The 15,589-nt window shown below is 29.9% G+C and overlaps 1 protein-coding gene across 3 annotated transcripts in view; it reads right to left on the minus strand.

Annotated features, from left to right (window-relative positions):
- Nucleotides 1-15,589, minus strand: part of arm (armadillo) — an 82,365-nt gene that overhangs the window by 56,812 nt on the left and 9,964 nt on the right. For all 3 annotated transcript variants that reach the window (XM_075364226.1, XM_075364228.1, XM_075364227.1), the window contains exons 2-4: nucleotides 10,036-10,106; nucleotides 6,334-6,558; nucleotides 2,410-2,597 (exon numbers count right to left, since the gene is read on the minus strand). In XM_075364226.1, coding sequence (XP_075220341.1) covers nucleotides 2,410-2,597; nucleotides 6,334-6,558; nucleotides 10,036-10,072 — 450 coding nt within the window. In that variant the 5' untranslated portion in view covers nucleotides 10,073-10,106. The remainder of the gene's footprint in view (nucleotides 1-2,409; nucleotides 2,598-6,333; nucleotides 6,559-10,035; nucleotides 10,107-15,589) is intronic.

Genomic DNA, 15,589 nt, shown 5'->3' on the forward strand with positions numbered 1-15,589 from the left:
AAAAGAGGTTTTACTTCAAATTATAGTACAGGATGTAAGTCGAAACAGGTTTGGTTATTGACTTCTACATTATGTCAAACTTTTATAGACTGTTCACAGTAACTAAAGCTCAACTGGGAGGAAATAGCCCTGAATTTCACTAATGAAAGTGAAATTTCTCCTCCTATGAAAGTGCATGTAACGGAGGTTTTGTGGAGACATTCTCATCAGTTTATAATCATCTTAGTGATCTAAATATATATGGTGGAACTGTAAAATTAAATAAAAGAGAACACATGTACCATGTTTCCAAAAGGCTATGAACAGCACTTGGAAATATTTAAAAAAAAACATTTACAGCAAACAAAATTACTTTGGGTGGTAAAACATATGATAGCTTGAAAGAGTCTACAATACTAAAATTAACCCAGTATAAATATAATGCAACAGCTGCAAATGTAAACAAAGATGTGGCATCAATGATAAAATTTATTTTATTAACAGAGTTAGTGCTTTTATAATAAGGCACTTGCTTGAAATGAGGTTCCAGGCAGACACGTTGATAATATCAATACACCATTCAATTTAACAGTGCAAAAACATGTACTTCCCATTTATATAAGAATGATTTAGAAAAAATTGTTGGAAAGATGTGTCAAGGGCTATACTAATAATGCTAATAAAAACCTCCACAGCTGCATTTGGAGAAGATGTAATAAATCAAAATTTGTCTCAAAAAAATGGTGGAAGCTGCAGTACCTGAAGGTACAGGAGAATTTAATTTTGGAAGTGAATTTACTCTTAGCTCAGTAAAAATGGGACATATATCACCTGGCTGGAGTAGTTCTGCTTCAGTAAAGCATCATGATTGAAGAAGAAAAATAAAATGTGCAAAAACCTGGGCAACTACGTACCAAGAGCACCAAAGAAGACTGCGGCTAGAAAAATTTGAGAAAAGAAACAAGAAGGAAGATGAAGTATGGAGCAGGAGAATTCTAACTGTTTTTTGTAACTTTGTCATCTAATTTTACTTTGCTTATTTCCAGAAATTAATATTTTGTTTTTATTTAAGCAAAAAAAATCATAACTCGAGTTATAGTTGAGATAAAAGCTTATTTCTTATTAAACCGTTCAGAAACCTGATCTATATCTGTAGCATCCATATTAAAAAATTATTAATTGATTTAAAATTAAATACATAAAAAAAATTCACCCTGGCCGCTATTTTAGGGGAGGGGATGGTGAAAATTTTCTGAAAATGTAGGAATTAATTCTATAATAAGTCAATATTCAACTAATAAAATAAAGGCATGCAATTAATACTTAATTTAAATAAAGGCGTGCAATTCCAAAAAAAAAAATTCCACCAGACTACCCCCTTAAGTTTAGAGAAGGCAAACCTTTACTTCACAGGTAGGGTTTGTTAAGAAAGTAATAAGGATTTGGGGATCTGACAACTAATGTTATTGATGTTATAATCCAAGTTACAAAAGTAACCAATATTAATAAATATAATTACACTTTTGTAGAAAGAGTATATTTGTGATGAACTTTTAATTTACAAACATTATTTACTTACTAAATTTGTAGTCTATTATTAGAAAAAAAATTTCAAAATTTGATAAAAACCTGTTTATATTTATTATTATGTTTATAAACAAAATTATGTTTCTAATTATTGTTTAATAAAAATCGTCAACTTTTGGAATAAAATGAAGACTTACAACTTGTATTATGAAGGTTGTCATATATTAATAATAAAATACGTATTATTACCAGATAATCATAACTTGAGTTGTAGTTGGGATAAAAGCTTAATTTTAAGCTTTTATCTCACTGCTTTCCTAAAAATATTTACATATTTAGTGAACAAAATGTGTTTAAGTGTTACTAGGAGATTTTGGTGTGTTTATGATAATGGGAAATATAATTGTAAATGCATCAATATAATGCCAAATTTTATTAAGTCATATGACAATGAACAAAAATTACATTAAAAAAAATTAATCATAGTTTAGCAATGAGAAATGTTTACAAGATCAAATCAAAACAAACATGGTTTTAATTTAGTTGTCAAGAAATTTGTGATAACAGGAAGACTTGGAAGTTAAAATAATAAAAAATTAGAAATCACATCTAATTAGGAAATTAGATGTGATAATTAGATAATCACATCACTAATAAGGAAAAATGCTTTTATAAATGTTTTTAAATTTATAGTTTTGAACTGATGAATCTTAAGCTGTATGATCTTTAATATTTTGCTTAAAGATCATAAATAATATCAATACTTAATGTTTAATATAATGTTTAACACAAGATGTTTAATATCAACAAGCTAACCTTATTTTCAATTTAAATCTCTCGTTTCAATAAACTATTATGCAAGTCAATCAATAACTAATTAAAAAAAAAAAATTAAAGGTATACCTGATAATTGATAAGATTAACAACAGCATGTTTTAACATCTGACTTGGTTCAGCAAGACGTTGTACAGCAGTTGGTTGTGCTTGATCGAATTGTGTTGAAGGTATTTCAATTCCCTCTTCTAATGTTTCAGGAAACATCGCTGCTCTAACACGTTGGGATCGTGTCTGACTCAGTTGCTGGTTCATTTCTGTTTAACACACATTTTTAATAATTATCATTTTGTTTTTAACAACAGCTCGACTATGAGTTATATAACACTATATATAGTGATATAACACTAATCTAATTCTTTCTGTAATAAATAGTACTTCTTTTACTACCCAGTAAAATCAATTATTATAACCACAATAATTATAATAATTACTTTTTTTGAAATAAAAAAAATGTAAATATATTACTAGTGCTTGGTTTTGTTTATGCTTGATTTAATTACTAAAATGATGTAGACTTTTATTTATTTTTTGTAAAAAAATGTACAAAAATAAGCAGTGTGCTACATTTGGGAGTAAAGTAAACCCTAAAATGAGGTCTGTTCATAAACGCTTTCTAGTGCATATGGATGATGCAAAACTCTGAAGTAGTAAAAAAGAAAAAACTAATCAGGATCACTTTCACTTTGCTCCTCAATGTCTTGCTTTCTTCAACCTTGGATATGATACATATTTCTATTGTCTGGGATTTGGGTTGCATCCAATATATTCAAGTTTTATCACCACTAATCAGAATCAGATGGAAATTAAGATCACTTTTGATGCACATCAGCATGTCCTGTAACATGCAAATCAAAACAAATCTTTACTTCTTTAGAGGGTCCAAATTTTGCAGCCATTCCTGATTTTGCGTGGCAAATTAAACATTAAAAATTGTGTATATGGAGCCAACACTAATACCAATTTTTCTTGAATGGTCAGCTAATGATTTTCAGTCATTAAATTTGCATGTTGTTAGTGACATTTATATTTCGACTGGTTGATGAACTACTGGTATGCTGGTTACTCTCAACTGAAGTATGGCAATTTAAAAAAGTCATGCAAATTTTTAATTTGTGCAATTCAGAACTTTGTTCCTGAAAGCCAGGTTAATTTTAGGGATTTTTCCTCTTAGGTGGGTATCACTAAGCAGTTGACAGTACTTATGTAGTTATATTGTAATAACACATCATTATAATGCATAAAATAAAAATGTGGCAAAAAAAAAGGTGCTAAAAAAGCACAATGGCTGATGGATAACTGATGTACTCTATGAAATTACACCAAAAAAAAAAAATAAATAAATAAAACACATACATTAGGACTAGCACTGCATGTTTTGAAAGCAATTTGTGAAAAAAAATGTTTTTGATAGAATGTTGTAATTTATTAATACTTCAACCCAAAATAAATGTGTGTGTGTGTATGTATATATATATCAACAAATTAACCACCAAACATAACAACAGAAAAACTAATACCAAAAGTCGACTTTTGGAGGATCCCATATCATCAGTCCGTACACAATTAAACAAAAACAAAATAAAAACTTAATTTAGAAAACATAAACCCTTACAATAATAAAAATTGAAAAACACAACTTCACTGCCAACTAGAATCAATATCAAGTTGTGTTGCTCAAGTTTTGCTGTTGTTAGGTTGGTATAAGTTTTTTTTAATTTTTCTGTTACTGTGTTTGATGGTTAATTTGTTGTTTGAGGTTAATTGGCACAGTGGTCAGTATGTTGATGAATTATTTGAATTTTCAGAAAGATATATACAGTGATTCAAAACTATACTGCAATCTCTCAGGGGCTGATTCTACAGTTAAAAATAGGAAAAAAGTTCATACAAACATAGGCCTGAAAATGCTTAATTAGTGAGTTACGGCTAGTGACAGATTTCAGTTAGATTTCATATAACATGGAGAAATGAAGACGTCCTGGGGAATTCTGGGAAAATAAATTAAGGGGCAAATTTAATTGTTTCTTACGGTTTTTGACCTGAAAATATTTAAAAAATGGATCCCAGAACTGTATTAATATTAGTTTTAAAGTCCCAGATCTAAAATAAATAGGTCCCAGAACTGCAGCTGCAGAAGAACTTCATATATAGATAAATCAAAAAATATATACTTTGTGTTCATAAACTAATACAGGGTTTTAAATTGTTATAATTTTGGAACAAAGCATTGCAGATTGATAAACTATACATTAAATGGAAGAGAAACACTCTAAGTTTCTTACCTGTTCAGAAGATTTTGATGTGTGCTCCCTTAGTTACCCTGCAGATGTCAAGACAATATTCAGTCTCTGCAATATATGGCAGAGAACATCTGGCATGATAGAAAAAACAGCTTCAGTTATCCTTTCTTTTAAATGGTCCAGATTTCAAACTTTAACAGAATACACTTGTGTTTTACATAACCCAAAAAATAGAAATCCATGACAGTAAGGTCTGGAGACTGTGGGGGCCAGGCAATCCACCCTTCTCATCCAACCCATCATCGAGAAATGTTTCATTAGAAAATGCATGATTGCGGCAAAATGTGAAAGAGCTCCATCTAAGTGGAAAATGGAATTCTGTAGTGTTTGGGGTGCTGCATACCCTTCTAATGTATTCAGGAAGATGTTACCCCTTGTTTTTTCAGCAAAAAAGAAGGGAGCCAAAATAACTCATTTCATCCAATAGTGTACCACACATTCACTTTTTCACCATCACACTGACAATAACAGCATGAGGAGGTACAGTATCTTATATACAAACATTATGTAGATGTACTCATCCAGAAACAAAATGCTGCTTCACTATGAAAATCTTTTAAAAAATCATCATCCTGCTCTAACATATATAGAAGGTTTACAGAAAAATCAAATAGTTTATTTTGTCCTGCAGATAAAAGTTCTAACACTGAATTTTGTATGTACTGAAACATTGTTATTGTATGATGCGTTTTCAACACATTGGGAACTGGTGTTTTAGCAATTCCCAACTTCTAGAACACTTCTGCAGGGAACTTGTTCGCATGGCTTCAATCAGATACTGATGTTTGCTTCAGTAGGTCGCCTGTTTCTTTGAGTTATCTCTCCCATTAGCAAATGTTACTTTCATGCAGGGCATTTTCATTGTATTCATGATGGTATTCACACCTGACACATACAACTGACTCAAACATAGCAGGCCACAACATGCACTGAACCTTCCTCTGTACCAAAAATATGATGACTAATGCGCATGTACTGCTTGCAAGTATTATAAACACAATGCGCGTGCCCTAGCTTTTGCAAACATAGGAGTGTTTCTCTTTCTTTTAACAATGAATTTTTTTCAGTTCATCTCTACAATGCTTTGTTCCAAAGCTATAACCATTTAAAACTCCACTATTATTTTATGGACACACTGTTTGTGTGTGTGTATGTATATATATATATATATATATATCTGCAGAACAGTATAATGCATTATTCACATAAACATCATATGATTCAAGTCTTTCAGTTAGAGCTGTACATTAACAACTTAACATAAATAAGGTGAATTACAACACAATCTTCATGAATAAAAATTGATGTAATTTTGATTTTTACTTAGTTGTAATAATTCTTCAAAATTCCTATTACATCAAAGCTGTTTTTTTCCACCTTAAATATCTCAAAACAGTTCTTTTTTCATGCTAACTGAAAATAAATAAATTTAAAAGTGCTTTATTCCGTTCAATTCTTGGTTCACATTTCATGTTTATAATGTGTTTCAAGTGCATATTTTACATTTTAATATTGCTCATTAACATTGAGGAAAGTTTACTTACGTTAAATATTTGTTATTGTAAAATTTAAACAAGATTTGTCTAAAAACCTTGTCTAAAAACAGTTTATAATGATTTAAAAATATTTTTCAATAAAAAAAAAAAAACAATAATAAAAATATACTTATTTGATTAACCATTGCACACACCATCAACTTGTTCTTGTGTAAAACCCTGTGCAAATCCTTGATCCAGATCAAACATCAGCTGATCCCCTTCCATGTCATCTTCCTTCCCAGTAAGTGAAGGGGCTTGAGTTGTGGCTCCAGAATGAATTCCTGAGTCAGCTAAGTAAGAGCTTTGCTGCCACATCAGGGTCTGCTCTTTAGATGAACTCAACGGAAGGTCACCAGGTCCTCCACCTGGATAATTCACTGAAACAAATAAGTAATCCAGAATGATTAATATTAAAAAAATATATTGTTATGAATGACTTGCTAAGATGTCATTAAACATTATAATTTCTTAATGAAGTTTTATAAAATGATTTAAATAAAGGTATATTCTACTTTGAATGATTTATTTTCAATAAACACAACAATTATAGTAACTAAACAAAAGCAAACAATTTAAAAGCACCAAAGAGAGCTCACTAACATTCATAATATTCTAATTTGGCAAAGGCAAGATACTACTAAAACATAAAATAGATGATTTGAAATATTCCTGAATCTACGAATTATTAAACAAATGTCATCATTTTAATAAAAACAAATATATAATAAACAATTTAAAAAAAATTAGTATGATGGTTATAAACACACTTAAATAACAACATATGAAAAGCGCTACGTAGGTCTTGAATATTTAAAGAATTTCAATTAATAACCACTGGACTGGGTAAGTCTCAATTCCAATTTTACATTGAATTATATAATCTAGAAAATAACAATGCTTAGTAGACAAAGTACAAGATATATTTTATATCTCAGGATATTTATTTATTTACAGACAATGAAAAGACTAAAGTGATTAGGTTCATAATGACATTAAGACAACACATTAGTTGGAATATTACTAATTAGAAAAATACATGAAATTTAAAGACCAAATTAGAATTCATGCAAAATTAACTTTTGAAATTAATTAATGTAAAATAGTTGAATATGCTATAAATGAGAAAGCATGTGATGTAAGAGTATATAACTGTTTCTCCCACAAAGTAACCAGACCAGCTCTAGACACGATAATTCCTGTTGGTTGTGCTTTTGTCATTGCTAATATAATATACATGTTTGACCTTCCCAGCATTGCCAGCATTTTCATCACATAGCTGTATGCTATTAACAAGGCTTTAAATATAATTAGCCCAACATTCAGACACGAACTTGTTTGTTTAGATTCCATGAGTGCCTTGTGGACGATTAGTGACATGTACTCAGCGTAACACAACTGTAAGCTTCTGCTGGATCCCTAGTCATATTAGAATTTCAGGCAACAAGCGCACTTATCATATGGCAAAAGAAGTCTGTTTGCATCCTCCTTTCACTAATTATATTGTTTCAAATTTGTCTGTTTTCTGAGGAGGTTGGTTCAGGATGAGTGGCAAGTGAATGGAATGCCACCATCAAAAATAAACTTCAACCAGTTAAGAACACCTGTCACTGTGGGGCTCTTCATGTAAGAATAATTGTCATGAGGAGGTTATTATTTGCCATTTGCAAATAAGGCCCACTAGGCTCAGTCTTGAGTATTTGATGAGTCAGACTGATGCACCCGTTTGCGTTTGCTGTTACTGCCAACTAACAATGTACCACAACCTTTTAGACTATGTCTGTTACGCAGCATTGCATCAGAGGTTTAAACAAGGGCGTAACATACAAAATATCTTAAGCAACAATGTAACATGTTGTCTAATTTGTTAAAATTTCTTACCATCAGGATTCAAATACTTAAAACTATCATGTTTCTGCCTTTTGATGTTCAGAAATTTTAAAGTTTTATGTTAGATTTTTAATATTGTTTTTATTTTGGTTATATTTCAAACTTAGCATTCTGCACAGGCATTTTACATCATTTTATTTGTAAGGAAAATTTTAATTGTTAATCATTTACTATGGTAATTTTGTGTCAGGGGGCTGATAATGACACCTTGTTGTGTGCTCAGGGAAAAAAGAAAACATAACCAGACAACTCCTGCACCTCCTGGAATAGTTATGGGCAGAATAAGATTTATTTTATTTATATAATATTTCTATGAATTAATGTCTCCAACTATGATTAACATGAATCCAGCTATGATTAATATGAAAATTTTAGCTATGATACATTTACTGTTACTAATTTTATTTCCTAAGAAGCGTGGTTCCATTTGCTAATACATATAAATACAATCTACTGAAAATTTTCACAAGTAATCTGCTACATTACAGTAGCAAAAAACTGATATGAGATGTGTTTTGTCCAGAAGCTAACTCATATCAGTACTAATATTTTTTAAGGCAAAATTACAACAGGCTTTATTTTAAATACAGTTTTTCACTGGAGAAGTAAGTGTAGCATTGTTACTTGCAACAATAAACAAGATTCAACCCCTTTTACATTTAGGCAATTATTTAAATTTACTGAAATAACGTTTTAGTAAGCAATGACTGACTAATTTCATCAGGTCAGAGGTCACTCTGTAGCCTAAATATTTCACCTCTAAATTTTTACTATGGTCCTTTTTGAAGTAGAATATATATTGGACCAGTCTTTATAGTCTGGAAGATTTTAAAAGTGCATTACTGAACATATCAATTTAAACAATGTCCTCATGCTACAACAAAAATTTTGATGTCAACCAGCAGGCTCATTCTGTATGGATACCTATGGTGGCCATTTTCAACAATTAATACAATGAAAATGTTAATAAAAGCATTTAGTTAACTTTAAGATTCTTTTTAAATTATCATAATGTTTAATTGAACATTTACAATTATTTTTCAAAAATAAAAACCAGATATAACATTTGTTTAATAATAAGAGAATTAAAAAAAGAAATACATTTAAAAGCTGTGAAGAATTAGATACAATGAAATAAAAATAAAATAATAAAAAGATGCCATCAAGAAAATCAATGAAATACTCATACAAAGACACTAATACACAAAATTGATTCATCTTTGTCAATTCACGAAGGTGAAAGATTTCGCGACTGCAAGGATAAATCCAACAGATATACGGAACAGATAAGAAGAAGATCCAAGTTTGTGAAGGTTTATCAGAAAGGAATCAGATGGGTAGAGTAAGACATGGTCGCAAGAAAGGAAAAACATAGTTTGAAAATGAACAATTAGAGGAAAAGAAAAATCAGTCAGGAACTAACTATTAAACGTGGTCCTACAGTGGCTGGTGATGAGGAAAAAGAAAAAAATGATCATCAGTGACAATAGAAAAAACTGATTTTATTTAATATAATAAAAATAAACAAACAGTATGCAGTGTCTATCTTTTTTTCTATTAAAGAAGAATTTTTTTCTATTATCTGAATAGAATAGTTTGGTACAATTCATGTATATTATTTAGAAAATAAAATTTCAGTGAAGCATAAGTATAAGGTAATAAATAAAAATATTATTACCATAATCCGTAAGCCTGTACAGTGCATTCATAAGAGTTCATATTAACAAACCAACAACATACATCATAAAAAAAATTGTAAAATCACTTCATCATCCCATGCACACACACTATTACAAACCATAAATAAAATATTAAACAAAGACACAGGTGAATTAAATGATTTATGAATATTTATAAATTAAAAAAAAAAATATTTTTAATAAACATATATGAATAACTTATTTAATTAAGTACATGATTATTTAATTAATAATTAGAATCGATAAATTTATTTCTCTTTCACTCACTTGGTCTCGCTTGAGCAGGCTGCATTTGATAACTCATCTTGAACTGGTTATCAAGAGTGTCAATGTAACCCCTGTAATAATAAAAGAAGTAATAGTAATTCTTATCAGGAATATTATAATACCAAAATACAATTAAATAAAAATGTTACATAATAAAAACATAATCCAGTACTGTAATAAATAAAACAAACAAAACTAGCATTATTTGGCCTTCAATATAACAAATGAGAACATTTATAATTAAAAAAATTAAAATTTGATATTGATACAATGAGGAAGTAGTAAAATATACTTCCTTTACAGGAAATAAAAAAAATTTCTGAAATTTTCTTGGAGTAATAATGAAAAACTTGATCAAAATGAGGTTAAACATTTAAAAACAAGTAACATCATAATAAGTAAGACAAAAATTTATATTAAAAGAGCAATATCTCACAATAAAAAAATATGTCTGTACCAATCAGTATTATAAATGCTTTTACAAATCATTCATGAATGTTTTCAATATTTCAAAATAATCAATTTATAGATATCATAAGATTTACTAAATTAAAAAATTAACTTCTTTATCACTTACTACTTTTATTTGTTACCAATGTTTAATAATTTCACAGGAAATTTGAATTTGATGTTGGCAGCCCTGAAGGTGTACCATAAAAGGGAAAAAGAAGTTAAAACTGTAGGGCAGTAGTGGACATTTAGTAGTGATGGAGCAGCGGAAAGGTGTAGGCCATAAGGGCGTTTTACTGACATGGTGACTGTGATAGTTGCACAAAAAGTGTTTCAGTGAAACACTTTCCCCCACTCCGCAGTCAAGTTCCTTCTCCACAAGCAATTAAAACTTGGGTTCCTAACTTTGAAAAGACTAGTTCGGCTTTGAAAAAACCTAGTGGGTGTGTATGTCCATATGTATCGCAGAAAACATATTGATGTAGTGAAAGCTGAAGTCCTTGTCATTCACTGAGGAAAACTGACTAGTCATTGGAGCTCAGGCTTCAGAGCATGCAAATACTCATCATGAAATTTCATCGTTACAAAATTCAAACTGCCCAAGAACTGAAACCTAAAGTCTGTGTATTGCATCTACAATTTTGTGAAAAACTGTTGTCTAAAATCAATGAGAATGCTAACTCTATTGAAAATCTTTGGATGTCAGATGAAGACCATTTTCACTTAAGTGGATACATGAATAAGCAACTTCCATTACTGGGCACAAACAAACCCTGTTCAGCTTCAGCAGCATCCATTATAGTGCTAAAATTACTGTATGGTGTACAGTTTCATGACATGGGGTGATAGGTGCTTACTTCTTTGAAGATGAAGGGGGAACTGCTATTACTGTGACATCTCAATGTTATGTCAACATGCTAGAGGTATTTCTTGCTCCTAGGCTCCATTCTCTTCCAAATCTTGACCTTCAACAAACCTGGTTTCAACTGGACGAAGCCACCTCACACAATGCCTGACAGTCTATGGCATCAATGAGATGTTTGTTTGAGATCAAATAATTTCAAGGACTGTTAACATCAGTCGACTACCTCGATCTCCAGACCTTTCAGTCTGCGACTTCTTTTTATGGGGACATCTGAAGAGCATTGTGTACCAGGCTAGATCAAGAACCTTGCCCAGCTCAAAACACAGATTGAAGATGACATCACCAACATCCTGGAGAACACATTGTGCCACGCTATATAAAATTCTCAGAATTGACTTACTGAATGTATATACAAAAATGGACAACACTCAAGTGAAGTAATTTTTAATAAGTAATGTACATTAAAATTTCCATACTTTTAGAAAACTTTTGTCGAACATATTTTCAAAATCAAATAAAGGTTTACTTAATTTTTTCTAATTATTTAAAATTGTCCATTTCTCTGTGCCACCCTGCATCTAATAACAATAACAATGATAGACAAAAAAAAATTTGTTTAATGTTTCTCTAAGTGTGATACCATTTCTTGAATTGCTTTTTCATGCATTACAGATCTGTAAATACAATTTTTCTATCATCCTTAGTTTTAAGTAAATTGCGCTTCAAAAAAAAATTAAGGGAAAATATAGTTAAAATCTGTAAAATTTATAATTTTGCATGCCCATACCTGTGTTAGAATGTTTTCGCTGGTGCTTTTCTTTTATAAATAGCCTCAGGCACATCCCGAATTAATTTCCAACAGTAATGGGCTAGCATGATAGTATTCCATTTCCCTTTATAGCGGCTTTTCATCACCAAAATGTCTTGGTGGAAACATTCACCATGTTCGTCACTTATGACTCCGAGATTGTCCAGGAAAAATTTAGATGTGAGTGGAGGAAATGTATTTTCGAACACATATTACATCACATAGCTCAATATTAAGTAAGAAGTTGATTAACAATATCATGGTAATTTGTCAGATTTTTGTTTGCCGAGAAAATCTTTGCGAACGTCTTTAAATGAAGCCGAAGCTGCACATTCTACATTATTTAACATGAGTTAAATATATCATCTTTGACCAACTCTCTTATTTGAGGACCAACAAATGTTCCTTAATTCCTTCACTTACATTCAGAAATTTCTGCCTGATGTACAAAAATCTAGCCTTTTACAAAATTTTTCATTAGTACTAGCTTGATATGGAGAGGGGGTAAAAATATTTTTTTTGGGTTCAACTACGGGCTCATGAATAATATTTTTCCCATTTGGAGTTAAGTTGACTTGTTTCTTCCACTCTTTGGTAACATAATATTTAGCTTGGCTATTCCATTCGCAAAGAAAACACATGAACTTAGTATAGCCTAACAAAATAGCTGTAACTTTCAAATTACCATATATGTTCCAGCTATGTTTTTTATAATTTACTTTTTCAAGAACATCTATCATCACATCGTATGTCACTTTCAAATTAATACCATAAGCGATTGGTATCAAAGGATATTTGTTACCGTAAGGTAGTAGAACCACTTATAAACTAAACTTGGACGAATCTATGAAAAGGCACCAGTCCTCAGGTTTATGATGTTGTTTTAAGTGCAACATAAGCTTGCTCATCAATATTTGTGTAATAAACCAAATTATTTTCATGAATTAAGTACTGAGAAAGTTCTTTTTGTCGGCTTTGAAAGCCCAAAATTTTTGTATTTTTTTTAAAGTAAATTCCAACCTTGCAATCTTGATCCTAATAGTTCATCTTGATTTTTTGATAAATTTAAATCCCTAACCAAGTCATTTAATTCACCATGTGATATAACATGTGGCTTATTGGAAGATAATTCAAAATCATTGTTGCCTTCTTCAATAGTGCCAGATTCTTCATCACTGCTTTCAAAACATACTCACAGGTGGCTCAGGAACTGGAATAATTTCACTGTGAGGTACAGGCCTGATTGCTGATTGCAATGAAGGATATTTTGCAGTACATTTAGATATTTTAGAAATTCCAGACATACTTGTTAAACAATAAGAATCGGTTACATGATCCTTTGGTTCACGCCAAACCATAGGTACATATGTCATAATATGAGACTATGATATGATTTAATTCTTTGTCTAGTATTGTTTATTTATGTCTAACAAATTACGTTAACAAAGTTAAACAATAAAAAATGGACTAACAAAATAAAATATAGGAACTTAAAATAATGCTAATTATACGTTGAAAAACGAAAAAAAAAATCCTTTAATTAAAATTTAAAATTTTTTTAAAATGGTGAGCAATAGAAAATTCTGAATTCATATTCGTTTTTAGGATCAAAAAACAGATTAAAATCAGGTATCACATGTTAGGAAACAAAAATTATGTTTATCAGTGTAATCAACATACCTATATGTTTATCAGTGTAATCAACATACCTATATGTTTATCAGTGTAATCAACATACCTATATGTTTATCAGTGTAATCAACATACCTACACTACCAAAATATAGCAATTTATCTATAGTATGATTAATATGAGCTCTAAACAACTATGTAGAGTTTGAGAGTTAGATGAAAAATTTAATAAAATACAAAGCAACCAAACATGATTATAATATGATGGATAAATTAATAAAAAATAAAACAAAACGAATAAAATTCACAACATTAAAAAAAAATTATTATTAAATTCCTTTAAATTATAAAACCAACACAAATTTTAAAAAATAAATAAATTTAACTAATACAAAAAGGCAGCAATGAATTGCATAACTTGCTCAGTTACACCAAATAAGTTGTGTAATACATTCATTTTTTCAATAATTTTAAGCTTTACTTGTATCTTTAAGATAAAATAATTCCTTTTTATTGAAAAACAATAACCAAAACTAAAAATTATAGATATAACCATAATTCAAAATAAACAGAAGTCTAGGAAGGGGTGAAACATTTTTGGCTATTTTTTTTAGATTCTTAAATTTTAAATGCAATGGGTAACTTGCAAAATGGATTTAAATAAAAAAAAAACAATTTTTATTTCCACAGACCATTGGCCTATAAAGAAAAAATAAACTCTATATCTGAAAAGTTTTGAAATGTGGCTATGGAGGAAAATGCCAGGTATCAACTGGAAAAAGAGCAACTAATAATCTAGTCTTGACAAATATAAATGAGAGTAGGATTAAGCCAATACAAAAAAAGAAAAGCTAATTGGATAGGCCACATCCTAAGACATGACTGTATTCAAAAAGTAATAAGTGAAGGAAAGATTACAGGAGAAAGAAGGATAGGAATGTTGGGCGATTCGAAAGTGAGACATGGATACTAGTATAATTTAAAAGAGAGTGAGCAAAAACGTTTTATAGAGGTTGAAGGCTTATTGATGTAAAAAATATAGTACAAAAAATTTCCATAAACTCATTTTCTAAAGCAAAGAATACCTAAAAAAAAATTAAAAAATACATTTCAATTTTTTGGGGAAGGGGCGAGTATTAAATGTAGATTTTTGGTAATTTGTGATATTAATTAAAAAGATTTTTTAAGAAATTTTTTTGCTAAAGTGCCCCAATAAAGATTTGAAATTTTATTTCAGCCAAAACACTCCCGTCCCTTTTTCCCCAATTTTTGCAAAAAAAAAAAAATTCTCACCCCCCCCCCCCCCCACCCCAAAGGTAGTACATATCTTCCAAGTTTTTTTAATAAAATCAGTCAACAGGGTTCTTTATTATTATAAGACCAAATATATCCCAAAACACACAAGCGCGCGCGCGCACACACAGCTAAAACATTTTTTTGGACTTGGGGGGCATTGGAATAAATTTTTTTGTGCAGATTATTTACAATTTACTGAATTTATGTTTTTGTTAAAAATCTTATTTTAAATGTCTCAATACACAAATACTTAATGAAGGCCAATCTTTTTGACCAATTTATATACTTTCCCATTTTAGTTATAGCAGGATATATAAACTAGAAATTAATTAATTTGAATGATGCATTTTTTAATAAGTTTTTAATTTTATACCAATCACAAACAAGGTTTTTTCAACACTATACTTGATCTCATACCGCTGCTTTTACCTAACTTCCAAGTTAAATGATTAATTTAATTTTCAGTTTTTGCCTTCATTGTTAAGTTACTGAAAGTAAATTGTA

Source organism: Lycorma delicatula, chromosome 4 (genome assembly GCF_047948215.1).
Source record: "Lycorma delicatula isolate Av1 chromosome 4, ASM4794821v1, whole genome shotgun sequence".
Taxonomy (NCBI): Eukaryota; Metazoa; Arthropoda; class Insecta; order Hemiptera; family Fulgoridae; genus Lycorma; species Lycorma delicatula.